The sequence below is a fragment of the Equus caballus genome, chromosome 23 (genome assembly GCF_041296265.1).
Source record: "Equus caballus isolate H_3958 breed thoroughbred chromosome 23, TB-T2T, whole genome shotgun sequence".
In the NCBI taxonomy this organism is placed as follows: Eukaryota; Metazoa; Chordata; class Mammalia; order Perissodactyla; family Equidae; genus Equus; species Equus caballus.
In genome coordinates, this window is record NC_091706.1 from 51,081,788 (window position 1) to 51,103,953 (window position 22,166).

Consider the following 22,166-nt stretch of genomic DNA (forward strand, 5'->3'; position numbering starts at 1 on the left):
TTACCTAGGGTTTTACGTTATTTTTCCTTGGCACTGAGAAAGGTTTTAGAAATGACAAAGATGGGAGACAGAGAAGCTATTGATTAAAATAAGATACTTTCCATTGTCAGGTAACATACACCCATAGTAAAACCTGGGTAGCCTGCCTTCTTCTCCTTTACCTTGACTGTAAACGTCCCTCTCCGGCCAGTATGACACCACTGCCAACATCTGAAAGTGTATGTGTGTATACATACATACATATATATGTGTGTATATGTGTATACACACACAGAAATGTATATATATGTATATGAGATGAGAGTGATTTAGAGTCAGAAGACGCTGTTCAATGGCCAGTTCTAGCCAGTGGGGCCAGAGGCAGGCCACTTAACTTCTCTGAGCCTCAGTTTCCACATACAGTCGGTCCTGTGTATCTGCAGATGTGAAACCTGCCAATACAGAGGGCCAACTAAGGGACTGAAGCATCTGCAGATTTTCTCATCTGGGGGGGTGTGGAGGGGGAGTCCTGGAACCAATCCCCTGCAGACACCAAGGGACACCTGTATGTGTACAAAACGGGTGAGTACCTAACCAACTTCCCAGAGTAGTCATAAAGGTCAAATGAGATTGTGAGTATAAAATTGTTTTGTAAACTTCAAAAATAGCACATGAATTTGTAATTATCAATATTAGCTCATCCCCAAAACTTACCCAAACCCACCTTGATTTTATTCTCCTTTTTCTGAAGTTAGAGTAAGCTTGGAGTTTCCCCTGTGTTGTGTAATGTTTGACTATGCAATTGCCTTTCCTTGTTTCTCTGGGCATTTCCAACAGGAAAGGAAAGGCTACAAGCATAGGGACCAGAAGCATGAGACTGTGGTGGACATCCTCCAGGTGTTCACCCAGTGATTGAGGGCTTGATGTAAGATTATCATACTATTCAGTGGCTTCATTGAGGTGACCACTTTGCTGTACACTGACATGACTGTTGAAACTCCAAGGCAGAAATTTCTGACTCAAAATATCTAGACAGTATTTATTTCCAAAGTGGGATGGAATCCACAGTAGCATACAAGTGGCTACCAGTTAGTCTCTGACCACGCCCAATTTTTTTCTATTCTTCTACAAGTGGTACCGTATCATTAACATTGTTGCCACTATTCCTTCTCCCACCATCTGTTCTCCCCTTTGGATCTGCCTACTGAGTGATGTTTATGTGTGAAGAGGAAAGAAGTTGTGTTACATAGAATATTTCATTTTATGGAGCTAATTGAAACTCTTTATCTAATGACTCTGATAGAAGAAAGACCCCTGTAGCAGGAAGCTCATATGTGTAAAAGGAGATATGTAGCATAGCCTTATGAATGAAAGTTTACTTCAATCAATCCGTTTTTTTAATACGATGAGGATTACAGATAACACCAGTCAAGCATTTTTACATCTGCTCGTGAAAACTCTTTAGCCTATAAGCTTTAGCTAGTTTTTGAGAGATTTGTAAATCTAATCTTTCTGAAAGGCAAAAGCATACTTCAAGAATTGGACCTCTTTGTTATGGATTTGTCTTATCCATTTTCCTATGTGAGTAAAAAGGTGGATCTTTGTATGCCCTAACTTTCCTAACAGGTTGAAAAATGGGAATTCTAAAGCTCTTCTGTCTTTAACTGATATACTATATGAAGTAAGTACCCTGAAGCTGAGCAACCTGCTTTTCTTCACCTTTTTAAAAAGCAAAACTGCAGGTGTGTGTATAGGCAGACCTGCTTGTGTTCACATGCCTATTATGGCTTGATCAGCTTTTTCCATATTTGTGTTTCATGCCTCTTGTTGGTATTTTTTGGTAATGAAAGAAAAGAATATTAATTCTGAATGTCTTCTACCTCCACCATAAATATTCCTGGGCTATCAGGAGATCTACAAAGGAAAAACTTCCTGGTGACACACCTATGGAAATGTAATGCCAAGTTTGCTATTTCATTCTTTCAAAAACTCAATGATTTCTGTAGCAGATAAGAAGAAAGACGTCCTTGTTTGACACTTGACGCTTTTCTAAAACTGTAATAAAATCCTCTTGTGGTAGAGTCAAATCTTTCTTGCTGGTGGATTAACCAGACTGAGAAGCTTCCTGACCTTCTCTTTGCTGTTACTGGTCCTGTCGTCATTTCACTGCTCATTAGCACTTCCTCCAGGGCTGGACTGGACGTCGAAGGTCATCTCCTCGTCCAACCTTCTTGCAACGGGAGAAGGGAAAAGGAGATAAAACTCACTTCAGCCTTTTCTGCTGCGTTATAATGGCTCCAATAAAAGACGAGGATAAGGAGGAGGGTGAAACTGTTGGTTAAAAGGTTTGGGGATTAACCGAGGATTTAATTCATCCTTTCTTTTCCTCTCCCTGTTAAAGCAGAGAGTTGAGAGTTGGCAATGTGTCAAAACCAGTCTGTTCCTTAACCCCAAATTTCAGCCCCACTCATCCCAGAGTCTTTGTTAAGGGCTTCGTTTTAAACTTGGGGATCTAAATTTCCAATTGTGCCTTCAGCATTAGTAAACCTTGGATGTTTTAAATTGTCACTTTACAAAGAAGCAATGTGCTTTTTTTAATTTACAGATCAAGTCATGAATACACAAAGTGACTTATGCCAATACTTGGTTTAGCGAGGAACTTTAAAAAACTTACATAGTCTCCCTTTTCCGAGTCAAGGGGGGAAAATAAAGAAGAACTTTATGGAAAAGGAGTAAAGCAGTTGTATACAACACGTTTAAAGGGCACACTAAGTCAGTTTTTGTCTATGGTTCTTTCCCTCTACGGCATATGTTATATATTGACAGGGATTAAGTTTCTCTTCTGAATGGAACAATACAGAGTCTCAGGGAGCTACTGTATTTTACAAAGCAACAGGCACCAGCACAAGCAAACGGCAAATAGAAATGTGTCTCACAAAGAACTACCCAGGTTAGTTAAAAGCACAGGGCTTTGCCTCATCTTTTGCAATTCTGCATCTTTTGCAGTTCCCTCCTTGCTCTGCGGCGCGCGCTCTGCTCTCCTTTCTTTTTCGTCCTTTTCCCCTTTTTCGCTCGCGCTGTTACGCTTTCTCTGTCCCCCGGCTTTGTTATTCAGCATGTCTGATTAGCAGGAGCCTGATTGGCTGGCTGCCTGCTCCGAAAGAGATTCCATTCAGCTTACCCCCCACCCATCCACCCACCCACCCACCCCTCGGTCAGGAAATGTGAGCGGGGCTGATGGAAGCTGATAGGCAGGGCTGGAGTGTTAGCACCAGGACTGGAGGTGACAGCAGGCAGAGGAGCACTTAGCAGCTTATTCAGTGTCCGATTCGGATTCCGGCAAGGATCCAAGCATGGAATGCTGCCGTCGGGCAACTCCTGGCACACCGCTCCTCTTTCTGGCTTTCCTGCTCCTGGTAAATGCCTTTTTCATTTCAATACATTGCTATTGCCATTGAGTCTGGGTGCTGCTGAGGTGGTGTGTATGTGTGTGCGTGTATCTTTATCTTCAAATGCCAGGTAAAATAATTGACACGACTTAAAAAAAAAAATTCTTTCAGAACTTTCACCCCAACTTCCCAAGCATAATGAAGTCTGCAAGACTTTGTGGAATTAGTTAGAGGTATATATTAATACTGAGACATAACTTTGGGATATACTGCATAGACGTTGTGAGCTGAGGACTGTATAAATGGTGGTGTGTATGCTTGGAATTTGGGTAACAGGCATCCTGAAATCAAACTCACTGTGGTGTTCCTGGAATTTTTTGAAGGAAGGGCTGTGAGGGGCTTTTCCCACTGTCTTTTATGAATTCTTCTCCCTCTGCGCACATGTGCTACGGAACCAGGTAAAAGGGGAATGAGAGCCTCTCTGCAGCCAACCCAGATTATAGCTCATAATGACTACGAGTCATCCATAGATACAAGTTAATGCTAGTATTTATGAATTGACGATTACAGTCTTTGATCTCAGATCTGCTTTTGAAGAAGAAAATGATGACTTTTGTAGGACTGCTTTCCACAGTCACAGTGATAAGATGCTCTGCTCTTGAACATCAGCACACACTGCATTTTTGACTCAAAGGAAATGTTCCGTTGTGACTCATACTTGGTTTTATGGGCAGAAAATGAACATTTACTGTCCAAAAAAAATCTACACTCAAAATATTAATAGCAATGCACATTTTTTTAAACCAGAGTGTTCTGGGCAGGGAGCTTAGCAAACCTCATCTGAAGGTTTGATTCCAAAATTTGCACACTGACTCCAAACAAACGTGATTGTAGCTCTCTCTGTCACATCTATGGCATGCCAGAACTTCCTCAGAAGGTAACAAGGCAAGAAGGGAATGAGGTAAAAATGCAAAGAATATGTAGGTTGCACTGATTTGTTGATGGTAAAGGAATGTTTTGTTCTGATTAGACTCTGAAAAATTTGACCTGCACTATAATTTTTGAAGAAGAGAAACAAGGCATTTGGTACAAATTGAAAAACTCCAAGAAGATTCATCAGATAGAGTAATCAGACAGTGATTAAATATTTTATACATTTCCACTTTTTATTTGCATCATTGTCACCAAGAAATCACAATGCTGCATTGCAAAGGTTGTAAATATAGAAACATATTTTCAAGTTTTCACAGAAGTTTAAAGGCAAACTGAATTTTGAGCATGAATGGACTGTAAGTTTTAGCTGTTCTGAGGAATATAAAAAGCAGAATTTTTAGGTGTGCTTTATGACTAGTGGAGCAAGCAATTTATGAAAGGTGTCTCATTTTTTCCATATGGGACGTGTTACTTATATACACACCATTAGTTTGCCTTGTATTTCCTTCTTTGTGATTTTTTTAAAGTGTGTGTTATTTTTCCCATTTAATTGCATCATAAAGCAAATTACCAGTACACATTCCTTTTTTGGTATCTTCATATGCAAGTATGATCTCATTATATTTTGGAAAAACTTTCCTTCAGGAGTATATTGTTTTGCTGCTCATTTGATAAATGCATTATATCCCTCTTTGATATCTCGAATAGTCACCTATATATTTGAGCATATAATTCAACTTACATGGAAAAAAAGGAGAGTTTGCTTATTTCAGATATAAAACATAAAACATATTTTGTTTAAATTACGATAATTGTATTATGAGGGTAAAATGAAATCAAACCCAGGTTTGTTTTATGTCTGCATTTAAATGAATCCGGATTCTGAGAGTTATGCTGGAAGAGAACTGACCAGGGAGCGCCTCTGTGCATCCCTGCGCAGAGTAGTAACAGCATTAGGAAATACCTGCCATGTATTGTGTGTCTGAATGTGCAAAACACTAGGCCAGTTGTTTGAAAAGCAACCCAATGAATCCTCACCATAACCTTGAAAATAAGGCATTTTTAAGCCCATTTTACAGATAGGGAAACAAGCTTATATTTGAACCCAAAGGTTAAAAAAAATGGAAAGAAAACGACTTGTTTGCCTTGTAGGATGGTTGTTAAATGTTTAGCAGTGACAGAAGCAATGGTGTGGCTTGGTCTGTAGTCTTTGTTGGAGATATTTAAGCTTTTCACATCATCTTGGCCATTAAAGTTATGTCCAAGATTATGGGCACTTGTTGCACTTGCTCATTAACTGCCCCCTTTGGTTTTGTGGCCAAAATTAAATTATTGGCCTAAGAGAAAGTGACCTTTGCCTGATCAGTAGTTGGCTTAGAACTAGAAGTGTGACCTTGCCAGCTTAACCTTCAGTCTGGGTAGAGAAATTGAGCTGGGTGGATTGTTTTCCTGTGATTCTTTTACATGTTACAAGAGGCTGTCTGCGCTTAGAATTAATTTCAGCAATTTTTAAGGAACGCTTCAGCTTAATTGGAAAACATCCTGTGTGTTTGGTGACAAGCCTAGTTTCTGCTTCAAAATAGCCTTCATATCACTGACAGCTGAATCATCTGTATCATGACTTGGTTCTTGAATGTGTGCAAATATTGAATGTCGTTCACCCTCAGTTTTGTCAAAGTCCTTTCCCTTTTGAGCATTGTTCCTGAGAGAATGAGGTCCCTGTGTCTTCTGTATCTATTTTAGGTTACCACCCACATTTTCACGCGAAGCTCATGGATTTCTTTTTCACTCTGGACACAATAATGACAGTAATACCTAACAAGAGATTTCATCCTGATATTCTGGTCAAATTAAGCCACATAACCCTACCTTCCCCATCTTCCCACCCTGCTACCCTTTTTCGTTCTTCTTCCTTTGTCCCAATTGTTTAGCTCAAAAGGAATGTGGCGAAACCCATGACCAGCCATTGACATATGTGTCCATCCAAACTTGAAGTCAGACCGCTTCTTGTCAGAAAGGCATTTAATCAAATTTGCATTTGCTTTTTGTTTCTTTTAAGTGGTTTTAAGCTCTTTCGCCTGCTATTGTGGGAGTTGCAAGAGTAACACTCAGAATTATAATAAAGTACATGTGTTTTTCTGTTGAATTTCTTTTTCTTCTCTGCTCTAATTTATACATGGAAACTAGTCAAACACAATAGCCCATTCCCTTCATTCTCTCTGGCACTTTCCTGTGCTATTATCTAAGTGGATCTATCTTGGATGGCGAGAAGCACCATTAGCTTGTGGAATGAATGTTAAATCCCTTATTTACAGCAGATTTTGGCCTGTTCCTGTAAGTGTGTGTGTGAGGGGGGAGGGGGTGTATGCAAGCATCTTCCTATAACTATTCACTGTATATCTATGTCTTATTCTCATGCCTAGATTGTCTTTAAATCAAGCTTAAGGATTTTTCATCTAAGTCTGCAGAACATAGTGAAGCCTAAGCATTATTTTCTTCATGTTTTTGTGAAGTTTCTGATCTAGACATGGTCAGCTACATTTCTCTTTTAGAAGGCTCCTGTTTTTAGTGTTTCAGTCTGTTCAGGACCACTTTCTGGCCCCTGTTATTATTTTCATGTGAATCAGTTCTATCGCTTCATATAAGTTATGGGAAGTATGTCCAATAGTGGTCACTAGTGAACTACAAAAGAATTCTGTTACACCAGGAAAGATTTTTTTCCTTGAAAGACTACATGGATATTGAAGATTTTTGAGAGAAAGAGAAAAAGTGACTAAATGAATGTGTTTGTGCATTTATATGAGTGTTAATACATGGTGATTTCCCTCTCCTGATATGTATGAATAAAGTAGAAAGCAATCCTCCAGCACACTATTACTCAACCTTAGGAGCTGTACAAAATTCATTCTTATATCCTAATGACAAAATTAAAGTCAGGGTCTGTGTAATTTTAACCACCAAAGTGTAGTTAACCCCTGTCCTTGCTGCTCATTTTTTTTTAACCCAGTTTATGTTGGTGTATTTTTCATGGGAATTATACTTGGATGAGACGTGGTCTGGTGTTTTGCTTCTCCCCTTTATTATGGCTTAATCAAAGTAGAATTTTAAATTCTTTCAGGGAAAATGCAGTGTCCTCTGAATTCTGCGTTTCCTGCTGCACCTGGTGGAGTGCCTTGTCTATACCAGCATCGTAACTGTGAACTACATTAAGCGAGGAAAGGACTTATAGAGACTATCACATGGTTCTCTAATTCTCCACTTATTTGATGTTTCCTGCTTTTATATATATAGTCCAGTTTCTTTGGTCAAGTGGCAGCTCTGCTTTTAATGTTTCTATTTTAGATTCCAGGTCTAGTTATTTAAGTTTCTCACAGCTAGTTATTTAAGTTTCTTTCTACCCTTCCCTCATTATGCATATTCTAGTTTCTTGTGGTCTCATCAGTAGAGTGACCCAGAAGTGACCTCTTCATAGCATGCAGTCCAATAGTCTTTTCTTGTGTGAGAGCATTCCTTGAATCATCATGAATAATCTACTGGTAAGTGTGTTGAGATAATCACAGGAAAATGTGTCTAAATCAAGTCTTACAGTCTTGCTATTTTTACTAATTTTCCTCTTCTAGAGAGCAGGCTTCAAACTTTGTGTTTTCACCAGAATGAGACAAGTTCATGTCATTTTCTGTCTATATCATAAAAACCACACCATGTGGTTGAATTTTGGCTTGATTGGCAGTACTGGCTCATGAGCGGCTTAGGACTGGCATACCAGGGGTGATGTAAGTCCTAAAGGATCCTAATTGACATAGGCCAGCACAGCTGTGCGGGGAGCCTGCCTGCTAACTGGGGTAAGCTGTTGCTATCAACCCCTTCTTTCCATGAGCTCAAAAATAAATGACTAAATCTCCCCAATTCCCGAACTTCAAGATTAAAACCTACATTGAATAAAGCTTAACTGTTCTAGTTTCCCCTCCCGGGGGCTTTGCTGACTGGAGCACCCGCATGTAGGGCAGTTAGAAGTATTCTGGTCACGTCAAGAAGACGTCCCAATGGCTGTAGTCCACAGCCAACAGTGACCTTTGGCTTTTTATTTTTTATATTTCCAGAGGCTCAGTATTTATAAATCAGTTTGAGTGTTTTCCTGTATTTACTAATGGTCTCTATTTCAGTCATAGACATAAATCTTATCTCATTAATTATTGTCACCTTCTTTAGGAGAAATACCGTAACTTCTGTTTGATTGCCCCCACCCCACATTCCGCCAATGTATAGTTACATGCATAGTTAGCGTTTTGTAATTATTTCTCAAAGGCATAAATAATTAATTGTAATCTCTACAATATTATTAAATGTAATTTCTTGTGCTACCTTGCATTGATGTCTGTCATTGTGCTTCTCATACTGTACTTACATGTCTGTCTGCTCCACATCGTTGTGGGTGACAGCAGAAGGAATGACTTTTATTCCTACCTTTATCAGAATACCTGGTAATTGGATCTCAGTAAATGTTGTTGGATAAATGGATGAGTAAGACCGACTTGGCAAGAAAAGGTGAAAAGAGAGTGAAGTACAAGTAAGAAGGGAAAACGGGAACATCCATCTCACATGTGAAGCATTCCACTAATTCTGGTTTTGGTAAGACCAAGTCAGTAACCTAATAACTTCCAAAGAGTAGAAGTATATTTTGTTTTTCTCTCTCTTTCTTAAACATATACATCCACACAATGAACAACAACTTTTTCCAGTGTCCGTAGTTCAGAATATCAATTTGTGTGGCAGAACATACTGGAACTATTTCTTAGTTGAGATAAATTCTTAAGGAAAAGCTCTTTTCAAAGCAAATCCTTATCACTGGGAGAATCACCATTAAAGATGTGTGACCAGTGTCCAGGGAGTATTCATCTGCCCCACACTCACTGGGGTATCATGCTGACAGACTTCAATCTTATGTAGTTTCTACTATATTGTGCTTACTTTGTAATAACCCAAATCAGTGCAAAAACCAAGCACACTCCATTTGGAATTATATGTCTGTAAGTGCTATTACCATAGTAGCTTGCATCTCCCTTCCTCACTAGATTTTTCTCTAAAATTCTTGTTAAATTAATTACAATAAAACCAAAAAGGCTTTGTGCATGGGAAGGAGGACAGTTATAATAAAAAGAATAGCAGAAAAATCACATGTGTGAGCATACTCCATTTATAATAGAGGAGATTTATTCCACTTCAGAGGCAAGAAATTGCAGGACTCTAATAGTTTCACCACCTGTGAATTATTTGGGTGCACCTCATAAGCGGGTTCTTTCTTCTATTTGTTTAAAGAAATAAGTGGTATGTTCGCCAATTCTACACTACATTAATTTTCACAGAGTTTCCATTTTCATCTTCATTGCTTTTTCAGATTTTTTTCCAAAGCTTCTGCCATTCTCCAACTAAAGCTTTGGGTATTTTCTCCTTCAATTTTTGTCCGGGGACTTTCTCTGTCAATTCAGTCTGTTGGCATAAATGTTGGGACAAAGGAGAGAGCGAGTATGATAACCTAAGATAAACTGACAAAAATTCCAAGAGCACTAACGAAATGAGACAGGAAATTATGAGCAACCTATAATTTCCAAGTGTCCAATAAAATGAATACACTTCACTTTGTTCTCTAGTAAAGTATGGTAGGGTGTCTACTTTGCCAATTATAATCTCAGTCACCATTTGAAGTCTTCCAGAGTATTGGTCAAATATTGTATTTCATCAATACAACCAGAAATGAAAAAGGGTAATGGAAACAATAAGAACTCCTACTGTTCAGGTGCTGAAGTGGGATTTAGAGGAAAGTTTTTTAGAAATAGTCTGTTTTTTCATCATAGTTGTTATAACCATTTGTCATTGAGACCTAACATAATTTCTCTAATGTGCCACACACTTTTACTTTGGGGCTTGTAGCTGGTCTGAGATAACAAACATTCTTTGAAATTACTGTTATAGAGTTAGTTTAATTGACATTTGGACTCACTGCATGTATATTCATAGCTTTTAGAACTAAAAGGAACTTTTGAGATGGCATAAAATGTGACCCCATTTGACTGGGATCTCTTTGAAGGCAGGCGTTTGGTTTTATTTTGTCCTGGATATCTTTATATCCATGAAGCAAAGAGTTTGATATACACAAAGTGTTCAGTGTAAGTTTGTTGTTTGAATAAATGAATTCATTGCCTATTCTAGCCCTTTCATTTTGCTGATAATTGAATTTAAAATACAAAGATATTTGAGACATATTTCCCAGGAACACGAAATAGGTAGGATCCAGATCCTGGAATCTGGATCCCTTTCCTTTGAGTCCATATTCCTTCAAGAAAGAATTCATTCTCTTTCTATTATACTGTGTGGCCTCTCAAGACCTTTAAACAAGAACCAGCTGAGCTGGCCTTGGTAGAGAGAAGTTGAAATGTTGTAGTATCGCATGCAGAAGAAACCAAAGAACCAATGAAGCTGCTGGAAAATCATGTTTAGTTAAAGCTCAGTGATCATAGTTCTTTTGTAAACATTGGCAGGGAGAGGGGACTGAGGTCCATAAAGCTTGTCTCTCGCTCTGGACCTGCGTCATATCAACAAGCTTCATTTCTCTTGCTTTCCGTATCAATGAAAACTGTGAAAAATTTGGTGATGGATATGTGAAAATGTGAACTTCATGCGGGACCTTGCACATAGTAGGTCTCCAAGAAGTGCTAGCTTCCCTCCTTTTCCTTCAGTGCAATATAGCATATTCATTGAGAGCCTGCTGTATATCAGGCACTGTGCTAGGTAGGTACTGGGTATACCGTGTTGAATAAAGCAGACATGGTTCTAAAGATGGGTTTTCCATCATATAATATGAGAAAAGATTTGAGATGGGGTGGGGGGAAGGACAGGAATTAATTAGCCAGTACTTTCCATTGGTTTCGTGTTGCTGTCATGATATTATTTTCTTTAAACTGTATATTTAACTATTGCTGATGTAAGGGGGTCTCTGCCTAAAGAAATAGACACACTAATTCATTATTTATAGTAATTCAAGAAAGAATGTGTTAGAAAAACTCTAAAACTCTAAAGATTTATATTTAAGGTCACTTCTTTGAGTTACGCCTCTTTTTTTTCCTGGAATCTTCTTTTTTAGCAGTACTGAAACCTAAGCTTAATGAGTGTATTACTTTGTCTCTGGGTTTATTTGCTACGTAAACACCTGTCTTTTCCATCTTAGACCTATGCTTAAGTAGTGAAACCTTTAGACCAGCCCCTCATTCAAGTGAATAAAAGGCCAATCAGTGGCATATAGAACACTAATGAGAGTAGGTTTTTTCTCAAAAGGTTTAGCTTGCTCTGTGGAAACCATTTGTCTACAGGAACGTTACAAATCTTTGGGCATCACCCTGGTGACCAGTCAGCATGTTCTCAGCTCTCTGGCAGGAGATTTTCCAACACCTCTGCCACGTCCCTATTACCAGCCCCAACCTCTTTAATCCAAGGCAGGCATTCCTAACCTTGGCCGTTCCACTTTGCTAGCTGCAGTTTGGTGGAGCTGCACTCACCTCAGTGGGACTGTTTTGCCTATCGACTCCAGGATCTTGATTTTAAGAAACCCATCCAATGGTTTATGTCCACTTTAAGAGTTCTTGATTATTGAAAGCAGCGATTCCCAGACTTTTGGATTTTATAGACCATTAAAAATTCATAAGTATATAAGGATGTGTTTACAGGTAGGTAGGAAGTATGGAAAACAGAGACAACATTTCTAATTTTTTATTTTGTCAAGTAGAGACATTAATAAAATAAACTTCCATCACCTTAGTTTCATAAATGAAAAGAGAGTGCTTGCTTCAATGTGAGAAGCACTTTACATATATCTATCTAATGCTCATAACAATCTTATAGAGTAGTTACAATAATTTTTCCCATTTTACAGATGAGGAAACTGAGGCACAGAAAAGTTATATAACGTGCTTCAGGTCGCTCAGCTAGTAGTGGCAGAGTGCAGAATTTGAATCAAGGCAGAGTTCATTTTTTGTACCAACTCTGCCATTTTGTTTCACTGGTGCAAGAAATGAAAGGTTATTTGAATAAGCCAAAAATTCCATGTACATAATTTCAGAAGAAAATCTAACTAAACACATTTAGCTTTGCGGGGAACTCACCAGTGTCCTTACTTTTCTCTTTATTTCTTCTTCTGTCATTAAAAACTTTGTCATGGACTGGCTTGCTCTATGCCAGACACTTTCCTTGGGCCACAAAGATAACCAAGACATAGTCATACCCCGCCGGAAACTCACAGATTCTAGAGAAAGTTTCAAGAAGATAAGACAGAGACCCACTGGAGGATATAAGGTGCTGGGGCAGCACAAAGAAGGACACAGGAGAAGGATCTGGCATTTGTTGTCTGCAGTGCCCCAGGCTCTGTGCTAGGCAGAGAGAAACTCAGCTTTGAGGTGGGTCAGTGAGGGTGATTCAAAAGAAGGGATATCTAAAGTGAGTCTTATGGGGTCAATGGAAGTTCACCAGGCAGACAAAGAAGGGAAAGGGGGCATTCCAGGCAGAGGGACCTGCATGGGCAGAGGCACAGAGGAAGGAAAAGGAAGGTGAGTTACTGGATTAGTGAGTAAATCTCAATTGCTAGAGCACAGCCAGCTCATGCAGGGCCTTGCATGCCATGCCCAGGAGCTTCGACCCACGTTTGTGTTTTAGAAAGACATCTGTGGTGGCCACATGGAGTGGAGAAGCCTGGAGAATGGAGGCCAAAAGGCCAGTTAGAAGATTATTGCTCCTCTCCTAGTGAGAGATCATGAAGGCAGCAGCAGTGGTGAAAAGAGGGGAAAGAGTCTGGTTGTGTGGCTACATACAGGGCAGGAAAAACCCCTGTGGCATCCCTTTGCCTTACATCTTGAGGCCTCAGAGCTCTTAAAGCACCAGCTGTGTGCTAGGGCTCTCCAGGTCCTACTGTCTGGTAGACAGCCTGCAGCCTGGCACTGAGTAGGAGCTCAGATGTGTGCTGAATGAATGTGTGAAAGAGTGAATACTTTTATTCCAGGCCTCCCTGTTCAAAATTGTAACCTACAGCAGAGATTGTTTTCCCCAAATTATGGGAGACCTTCAGGAACAACAAATGTGTCAGTATCCTAAAAAGTAGAGAACTTTCTGTCACTCAGGAAAGTGTGAATCCGGGCCCAACCTTTCTAAAGAGATTGCCCCACAGTTGTGACTTAATCCTTTATTCGTTCTCAGTGAACCTTTCAAAATAAATAGAGCCTATTTCAAAGGGCACTCTGGCACTTTTTGAAAGCTTTATGGCCCTCACATAACACAAAGCCCATAACATGGAGTCATTTTTCTACCTTGGGATAATTATTGGAGTCAGAGGCTGCAGTATTTTCCTGTGTGTGGTTATTTATCTATCTGTTTTCTCACCAAACAGTGCCCTATTCTACTTTTCAGATTCATGTCACAGTTATGAATCTTTCCATGGGAAGCCAGCAAATATTTTTGCCTTAATTCTTGCAGCTCTTTGCAATATCTAATATGGGCTCCACATGTGTTTGAAAACCAGATGAAAGCCGAGGAAACTCCAGTAAAAGACGCAGCGTTAAGGGTCTAATTTTAAATTATCTACCCTGATTAAATATTAACTGCGGTCTTCAGAAAATTATCAAGCCATATCTGAAATGCATAAATTCATCATTTTATACTAAAAACATAATGTGACTGAAAAAATAACCTACAGGTTTTATTAAAGAAAGTGTGAGTTAAATGTCACATAAATTCTTTATATTTTCTCTTTATGAATCCAATTGCTAAGGTGTCAGATTTTTAATCAGGCATTGGAATCCTGTGGGTATATAATTTCTTCTCCCCCTAATTATGAATAGCCTCCCACATGCACACAGCTCTTTTCTCAATGTTAGTACAAAATTGATTATAGCTTGGCCTCACCTCATAAAGTAGATTTGCCTTGGAACAGCATCAAACAAGTATTTATGTTTTAAATCCTATGGTCCTTCTGACTTTCATTCCAATTTTGGACATCGATCCCTTTTATTTTCCTCCCTCCTTCCCCAAAACTGATGGCAAACAACATAAAAATCTCTTCAGATTTAGCAAAGGGAAAAAAATGTGATTTTCAGTCTCTTCCTATGTGCCAAGTACTGTGCTATTTGTTTCTATCTGTTGTCTCAGGTAAGCCTTCCCACAACCCATTTTGCAGATAAGAAATAAGAGTATCAAAACCTAAGGGTGGTGTGCATTCCTCTACTTTTAGTGTATGTGTATTCAGGTCTTATAGCAAACAAACTGTGTTAAAATATGCAGTACAGACTATTTTCCATGTTTTTGGAACTATGTTATTTGGATTCTGTCAGCAGGAGCCTTCCTAATGTGCTGAGTGATTTCCACAGTTTCAGAACCAAGTTCACTAGAGTTCACTGCTTGCACCATATTTCATCAATCCTAAGATACACAATGTTTTTCTGATTTTAGAAACTTGGATGAGTCTTAATAATTGATAGCAGGTCACAGTTTAATGGGTGGCTCTTTTTAATTCTTAATGGTACATAAAATAATGTGACTTCAACCTATAGCATCTTGAATTCACTGGAATAGTGACTAGGGTCTTTCCAATATCTAACTGATGCGAGCAAAGCTAGGCTTGAGATTCAGCTGCAGAAATATGATTATGGGCTCCACCTCTCCCTCCCTCCCTCTTCCCATTCACCATCCTCTGATGCAGATTCTTCCTGTCTTTGCTTGCCAATCTGAGACATTGAGAGTTTGTACCTTGAGCTTACCTTACTTCTGTCCCATAATAAGGGCAAAGCCCCCTTGCCTACAGCCTCTTTTCTTCTTAATCTATATGTGCCTCAATTTTCTTATCTGTAGGCCATATAGTGTAATGTCGTAGTTCCCTATCTACGGTCAATATCAGAATCAGCTGAACACTTGCTGAAATTATGACGGTCCAGGTCCTATTCAAGAGCCTAAGCCTCTGTGTGCTTTATTAGCTCTGCAGATGATTATTGAGAACCATGGTGAGTTGTTAAGAGCAGGAAATCTTGAGCTGGACTACCTGGACTCAAATCCTGGCTTCACCAGTGCAACCTTTCCATTGTTTTCTGTGTCTCAGTTTCCTTGTCTGCAAAACAGGGACCAACAATACCATCTACCTCAAAGGATTATTGTGAAATTTAATAAAACGACTCATGCAACATACTTAGCACAATACCTCATGCATGTCGCAAGTGCCTAATAAACACCAGCAGTTATTATTCCTCCCTTCCTACAAGGCTGACATTCTTCTATCTCATTCCCAGAAACCAATCTCTTATCTTTTCCTGGATTCAAGGCAGCTGACAGCTTTGCCTGGTAACTAAAGTCTCCTATGCAATCTCAAAGAAGGGCTGAGAAGAAAAATAGGATTCTTTTTTTAACTGGCGGGGGTAAGGGGGATAGGGTTCTGGAGTCCGTTAAAGCCAAGGAGTATAAAACAGAATAAAGATAAAGCTTGATTCAAGAAAGTCACGCTGTGAGTTCACTCACAAATGCTTGTCTAATTCAGGGTTCTAACCCTCCTCTGCATCAAAATCACCATTGGAATTCAGAACTGAAACTGTCTGGAAGCCACCAGCCTCTCTCCCCCAAAAGATTCAGATTCAGGTGGTCTGGGGAGAGGCCCAGACATGGGCTTTTTTTTTTTGCTGAGGAAGACTAGCCCTGAGCTAACATCTATGGCAGTCTTCCTCTACTTTATATGTGGGTCACTGCCACAGCGTGGCTGACGAGGGGTGTAGGTCAGCGCTGGGGATCCGAACCTGTGAACCACTATGCCATGGAGCCAGCCCCTGGCAATTTTTCTTGAGTTCCCAGGTAATTTGAACGTGTAGCCAGAGTTGATAACTGCTGATCTAACTGAATATTTAAAAGGTTCTAAACACCTCTCACCTGTTAGGAAATTTGTCGTTGTCTCTTAACTTTGAAGTCGCTTCTGGAACTCTCCCCACCTCAAAAAAACAAGAAAACAAAATAACTTATGAGCCCCTTTTCCCTAAAATAAGGATACTATACCAGTTCCAATATCTCATGTAGTTGAATGTGAATGTGCTTTGTAACCTGCAAATACATGTGTGTGTGAGAGAGACAGAGGAAGAGAGAAAAAGAGAGAGGGAGCATTATGATGAATAGTGTGAAGATGATTATCCTATTGTGTTAGGGAGCCTGCACAAAGGAACCAGGAACTCTTCCAGTTAGTAAGATGCAGTGTAATCTGAAGTATAAGCTACCAGCCATTTAAATGTATAAACTTTTTATTAAAAAATAGTAACCATGCACATTTTGTGCAAGATAGAAATTAGAACCTCTCCGAGTCTGATTTGAAGAAACAAAATCAAACAAAACAGACACTCTGAGGGTATCCAATCTTCTGCTTATACTAGTCATCTAATCTTCTATTTTTCTTTTCCTGGAAGGCCCTTGTGTTAGATTCAGTATTTGGTCTGATTTTCCCTGCTTTCCTCAGACAGCCAAGTTTAATTCCTGTCCGGATGAGTTACTCACTCTTATCCATCCTTATCCTACTTTCTTAATTAGACCTAAAGAGATTCTAAGTTCCTCTTATCTGCTGAGGAGGTGGTTGTAAGGGGATTTCTCTCTTGTCCTTTTTAGAGCAACTCTCCATCCCTCAGCTGTAGTAGTCCCTTTTTTCTAAAATGCCCATAAACCTGTGGTGCCTCGTGGGATATAATGAGGATTAAATGAATATGTTAAGTACTTTGAAAACTGTAAAACTCCCATCCTATCCTGCCCTGCTCGAAAGCCATCATTAGCTCCAGCTGTCAGTCTACCCAAGGGCCGGTTCCTCAGCTGGAACTCAAGGCCTGTCCCAGGCCACCAGTCCAACCTTATCTGCAACTTCTGTGACACACTGAGAGCCATAATCCAGAAGAACTGACCTGGCCAGAAGTAGAAGCAGATGGCGACACCAGCTGTGTATCACATAGCTGACAGAAGAAGAGTTCCATTTAGGGCATCAGCAGATGGATGGAAAAGAGGGAACAGAAAGGAGATACATTGCAGAAGTAAAACATATAGTCCAGGCAGTTGTTAGGGTATGTGTGTGGGTAGATGGATGGGGTGGGTTGGGGTAGAGGACAGAGTGATTGGAGGGAGGGGAAATGTTTTATAGAAATGTTTATATATTTATAACTGTTCAGCAGAACATCTGCTAAAGGATTGGGGACCCAAGTAATGAGTTTGGTTTGGACATGTTGAGTTTGAGATACTAACAAGGCATCCAGGTAAGTGGAAATAGAAGCCTGGAGATTGGAATAAAGATGTTTTTGTATATCATCTACAAAGGGAAGAGTTCAATAAAGGGGAAGTGGCTAAGACGAAAGGGAGAGTAGAGAGAAGAACAGGGGCCCAAGGAAAGAACCTTGAGGATTCCAGCATTTATTAGTCAGAGTGAGTAAGAAAAGGCAGGGAGCAACAGGCCAGTAGTGACTGCCAGAGAAGCCAGGGGAGCATCTCCCACAGCAAGGCCTGAGAGAAGGTCATAGGATGTGGTGGATTACAGAACTCTGATGAATTTCAGGGGAGCCACATCACTCATGTCTTAGGGCAGAAACCAGATTGCAAAGCATTAAGGAATTTGGGGTTATTGAGGAAGTGGGTGCAGTGCATGTGGATTAGCCTTTCCAGAAGTTTAGAAGTGAAAGGAAAGGAGGCAGGAGACAGTTTCACTCCCGCCACGGACAAAGTGCAAAGTAAAGGCAGGAGAACACAAAGCGGGAGCTGTGAGATAAAAGTGAGCTTGGTTTTAATAAAAAGAGGAGAAAGTGCTTTCGTCTTAATAGCTTAAAGAATGCTGATAGCAGCCGTGTGTGAAATTGATTTCTGAGGCCCAGCACCAGAGACAGAGAGGCTGAGAGGCAAATGGGGTAGGGAACCATGATTTAGCACCATCACTTTCTCTGCTTATTACAAAACAGGCTTTAAAAAAGATGCCTGTGGTGCGCCTCGGCACTCTTGATATTGTCGGTGGCCAAGATCCATTTTAATATGTTCCTGAGGCATTTTAGTGATTATAACATTACTTTAGACATCAGTCTGTTAACTTTTTACATTGCTAAATGTGGTTAATGCAATGCATATAAATATTATTCCTACCATTAAATAATTTTGAATGATGCAGAAGGAAAAAGTTATTCTTGCTGAAAACAAAAAGGTGACAGACTCAAAATGCTCGCACACTGAAAGCAAAAATTAAGTTTTAGAAATTCTCAGAGAAACCATCCATGTTTCTACTTTATCAAGCATTGAGGGTCAGACAAGGGCTCACAAGGATCACAAAAAATGGATTATGTTTCATCTGCTAATAAAGATTTAATAAATGCTTTCACTAATGTCTTCTTGACATTGTTATTTAATTTACAAATGAGTGGAAGATTATATTACTTCCCATTTATACAATTCCAAACGATATTTTTCGATTATGATTTTAAAATGCTAACAGTAGAGGGAAATTAGCCAGCTCAAAATATAAATACTTTTGATGAACTTGACTGGGACCTGGGAAGAGATGCCTGGTATATATGTCTCTATTCACCAATGTTATTTTCCATCTCAATACAAGTAGGTCTATACTATTTACAGATAACGATGACAAATTATAATTGACCAAGAAAGACAAGTTCTTTTAGAGACCAATGTCCTTTTTGCCGTGATTTAAAATCAGGGACTTACACTACAATCCACTCTGCACAATATTAAAAAGAAATGGTAGGCTATTATGTTTGTGAAATGAATAATTATTTAGCTAGAGAATGCTCGTCCTGACTGTTGTAGTTATAACAAAAGCTATCCCAAGGCAACTGACTCTCAATTGTTACTGATAAAGGACTTAATATGTTAAAAATATATCTGGAAATCTGAATATTTAAAAAAATGACCACTATAGTCTATACCAGTAGAGAACCACAATAACAGAGCTTCTGTTTTGATACAAAACAAATTATGTCATGAAAATTATAGATATAGTCATTAGTAGAACATCATAAGAAAAAAAAACGTTATTCCTTAACACTTGGATAGGAAGAAACTGAAAACCATCACATAAAGCTAACTTTTATCTCATCATTTGGGAAACTTTTGTTTATAAGTATTTACTGATCTTCAAAATTAAGTAGTACACATTTACCAATATAAAGGGCAGAGTATAATTTAGCATTTCTTTTATTATTTGGAACTCACTAGGATTTGACAGAGAATCTGGATGCTAATTGTATTAGTAAAGAAAGGGAATCACAAATAGAGATTCTTTGTTTCAAGAATTACTTTTTAATAAAATGATTCTTGTATCTGAAGCAATAGGATCATCTCTATTTGAATTTTGTTTAGCAATTATACTGGTCAACACTTTCATATTTTAGCACTTTTATTTTTAAAATAATCTTTACAGCACCCCTATGAGTTAAGTCAAGCAAATGTTCATGACTTATTTTACAGGAGGGAAAAATGATTTGTAAATATGCTTAAATGAGATAGGCTAATTTAGAACCGTAGACATTTTTATGGCTGGGGATGTCTTAGAGAGTATCTGACCCAAATTCCTTCTTGTGGAAGTGACTGAACTAAGGCACAGAGACCTAAGTCACCCAAAAGACCACAATAGCCAAGTCCTGGTCCCCAGCCTGCATCCCTGTTTAGGAGTTTTTGCCGTCAATGTTATCCATGTCCATTCTCTGAAACATTTTGAAGTTAAAAGTGCTCATAAAAAAATCAAGCAAACACTAAACGCCCATTGAGTATTGATCTCTGAATCAAGCCCTGCGTTGGAGATTAGGGATGTAAAGCTGGAGATCACATAGTCCCTGTCTTCAAGGGCTGATATCAATATTTTGCCTCTGTTAATTTCATTTAAACCTCAGAGTGCTATGATTTGAAGTTTGGGATTTATTTTTGCATGGAATCTAATGGAAATATTTTCTCCCCAGTTCAGAACTTTTACTTTAAAACTTGTATCAAAACTTGCTTCTAGCAAGTCATTTTTCCTGATTAATTCTGTTCAACATTAAATTTTTCTGTGATCTATGGTTATCTCTACTGTACTAATTTTTGCATGTTTGAAAATACGATTTAATGAATATTCTTTACGTTTTTATTGGTAGAGGCCTATGCCTTTAATTAAGTCAGGACGCCATTACTCGCCTATCTGCATTCTCTCGTAATTGCAGCCGCTCATCTCCACAAAGCCCTGCATCCCAAGTGTTGCAGAAAGACTGACATTATTTACTCACTGATGAGGACTCTTTGGCAGATAGACATCTAGGACTTGGGTTAGACTAGATTAAGGCGAGATGTGACAGGTTAATCATCTTTCAGCTTTAAACATTTTGAGTATATTTAAAGTTGACAGAAAAAGGCATGTGAGTAAGCAGAAATGTGATTGTCTTTTTCTTTCATGGGTCAGATTAATTTTTTTTCCTCTTCCATTCCCTTGCTTATATGCAGCTTCTGCATATATCTATATATATTCCCCATCTGTCTTTAGAGAATCTGAATGTATATGAATGAGACAAAGCTGACAGCCGTTATGAATTAGATACTCGACTACAACTTGCCCTAGCCTGCCTTGCGTTAATTATTCATTCAACGAATATGCACTGAGACTGATTACATATCCGGTGTTCGACAAGGCACTGGGGGTACAAAGGCATATTCATCTCTGTCATGGCCCTGAGGAAGCACACAGTCCGTCCCTCAGGATAGATGTGTAAACAAGGAACTGCAGAACAGTGGCTGAGAAATGCTAGAACAGCCACGGGTGTGAGTCCTAGCAATATGCTCAAAGACACAGGAGAGGGGGTGAGTGATGCTACCTGGAGATGAGAGAACATTTCACTGGAAGATGATGTTGGAGCTGCATGTTAAAGTAGGAGAAGTACACAAGTCGAAGAAAGTAAAAAGTTGTGAGGAATGTGGAGAAGAGGGAAACGTAGGCAATGGCAGCTCATAAAAGAGTATCAGAGGTCCCCAGGCAGTCTGACTGACTGAGCAGCAGTGCCCAGTCACCGGAGAGCAGAGGACACGAGTGATCGGAAGCAGCAGAAATGAGTCTAGAACATTGATTTAGGGTCAGGTTCTGAAGGGTGTTGTATGTCACACTAATAATTTGGACTTTATCCTATACCCAGTGGTTCTTAACCTTTGGAGAATCTGACAAAAGCTATGAATCCTCTTTCCAGAAGTATGATAACAACACATGTATGTGCAAAATGTTGCAGACAGCTTTGAGTCCTCATGGCCCATCTGGAATCTATTACTAGATGCCACCAGCTATAGGCAGTGGAACCATAGGAAGTCTTTTAGGGAGTGAACAACTTAGCGCTGTATTCTAGAAAGATAACTGGCAGGAGTGTGGAGGCTAGCCCAGTGGGAGGAGAGGCTGAAGGTAAAAAAATCAGATGGGAAGCCTATTGCAAAATGCCAGTCACCAAACACTAGAACCAGAATTAAGGTTGAAGGTAAGTGAAAATAGTGAAAGTAAGAATGGAGAGGGTGGGAATGAAAGAGAGAGGCATTTCAGAAATGGAAGTGATAAGACTTGGTGTCTGATTAAATGTAGAGGATGAGCAGTCAAATATTTTGTTGTTGTTGTTGATCTTTATCTTACTTCCCCCACTAAATTATAAATCCTCTAAAAGGTGTTCCTGCACCAGGCTGGACTCAGGGAAGTGAGCAGAAGCAGAAACATAAGCATGCAGGAGTGGAACTTATTCAGGAGAAAGCAAGAGTTCCCTCCATAAGCCAAGAGGTAGAGGGCTGTGGGGTAGTGAGCTCTGGGGCTGATAGATAGTTACTGGTAGA

General features: G+C 39.3%; 1 protein-coding gene across 7 annotated transcripts in view; it reads left to right on the plus strand.

Annotated features, from left to right (window-relative positions):
- Nucleotides 1-22,166, plus strand: part of ADAMTSL1 (ADAMTS like 1) — an 859,827-nt gene that overhangs the window by 487,934 nt on the left and 349,727 nt on the right. The window contains exon 1 of one of the 7 annotated variants that reach the window (XM_023627408.2): nt 2,965-3,395. The exons of 5 other annotated variants lie outside the window; for them this stretch is intronic. In XM_023627408.2, the coding sequence (XP_023483176.1) occupies nt 3,333-3,395 (63 nt within the window). In that variant the 5' untranslated portion in view covers nt 2,965-3,332. Of the gene's footprint in view, nt 1-2,964; nt 3,396-22,166 lie in introns of those variants that run through there. One more of the 7 variants, XM_023627409.2, reaches the window with a different exon arrangement.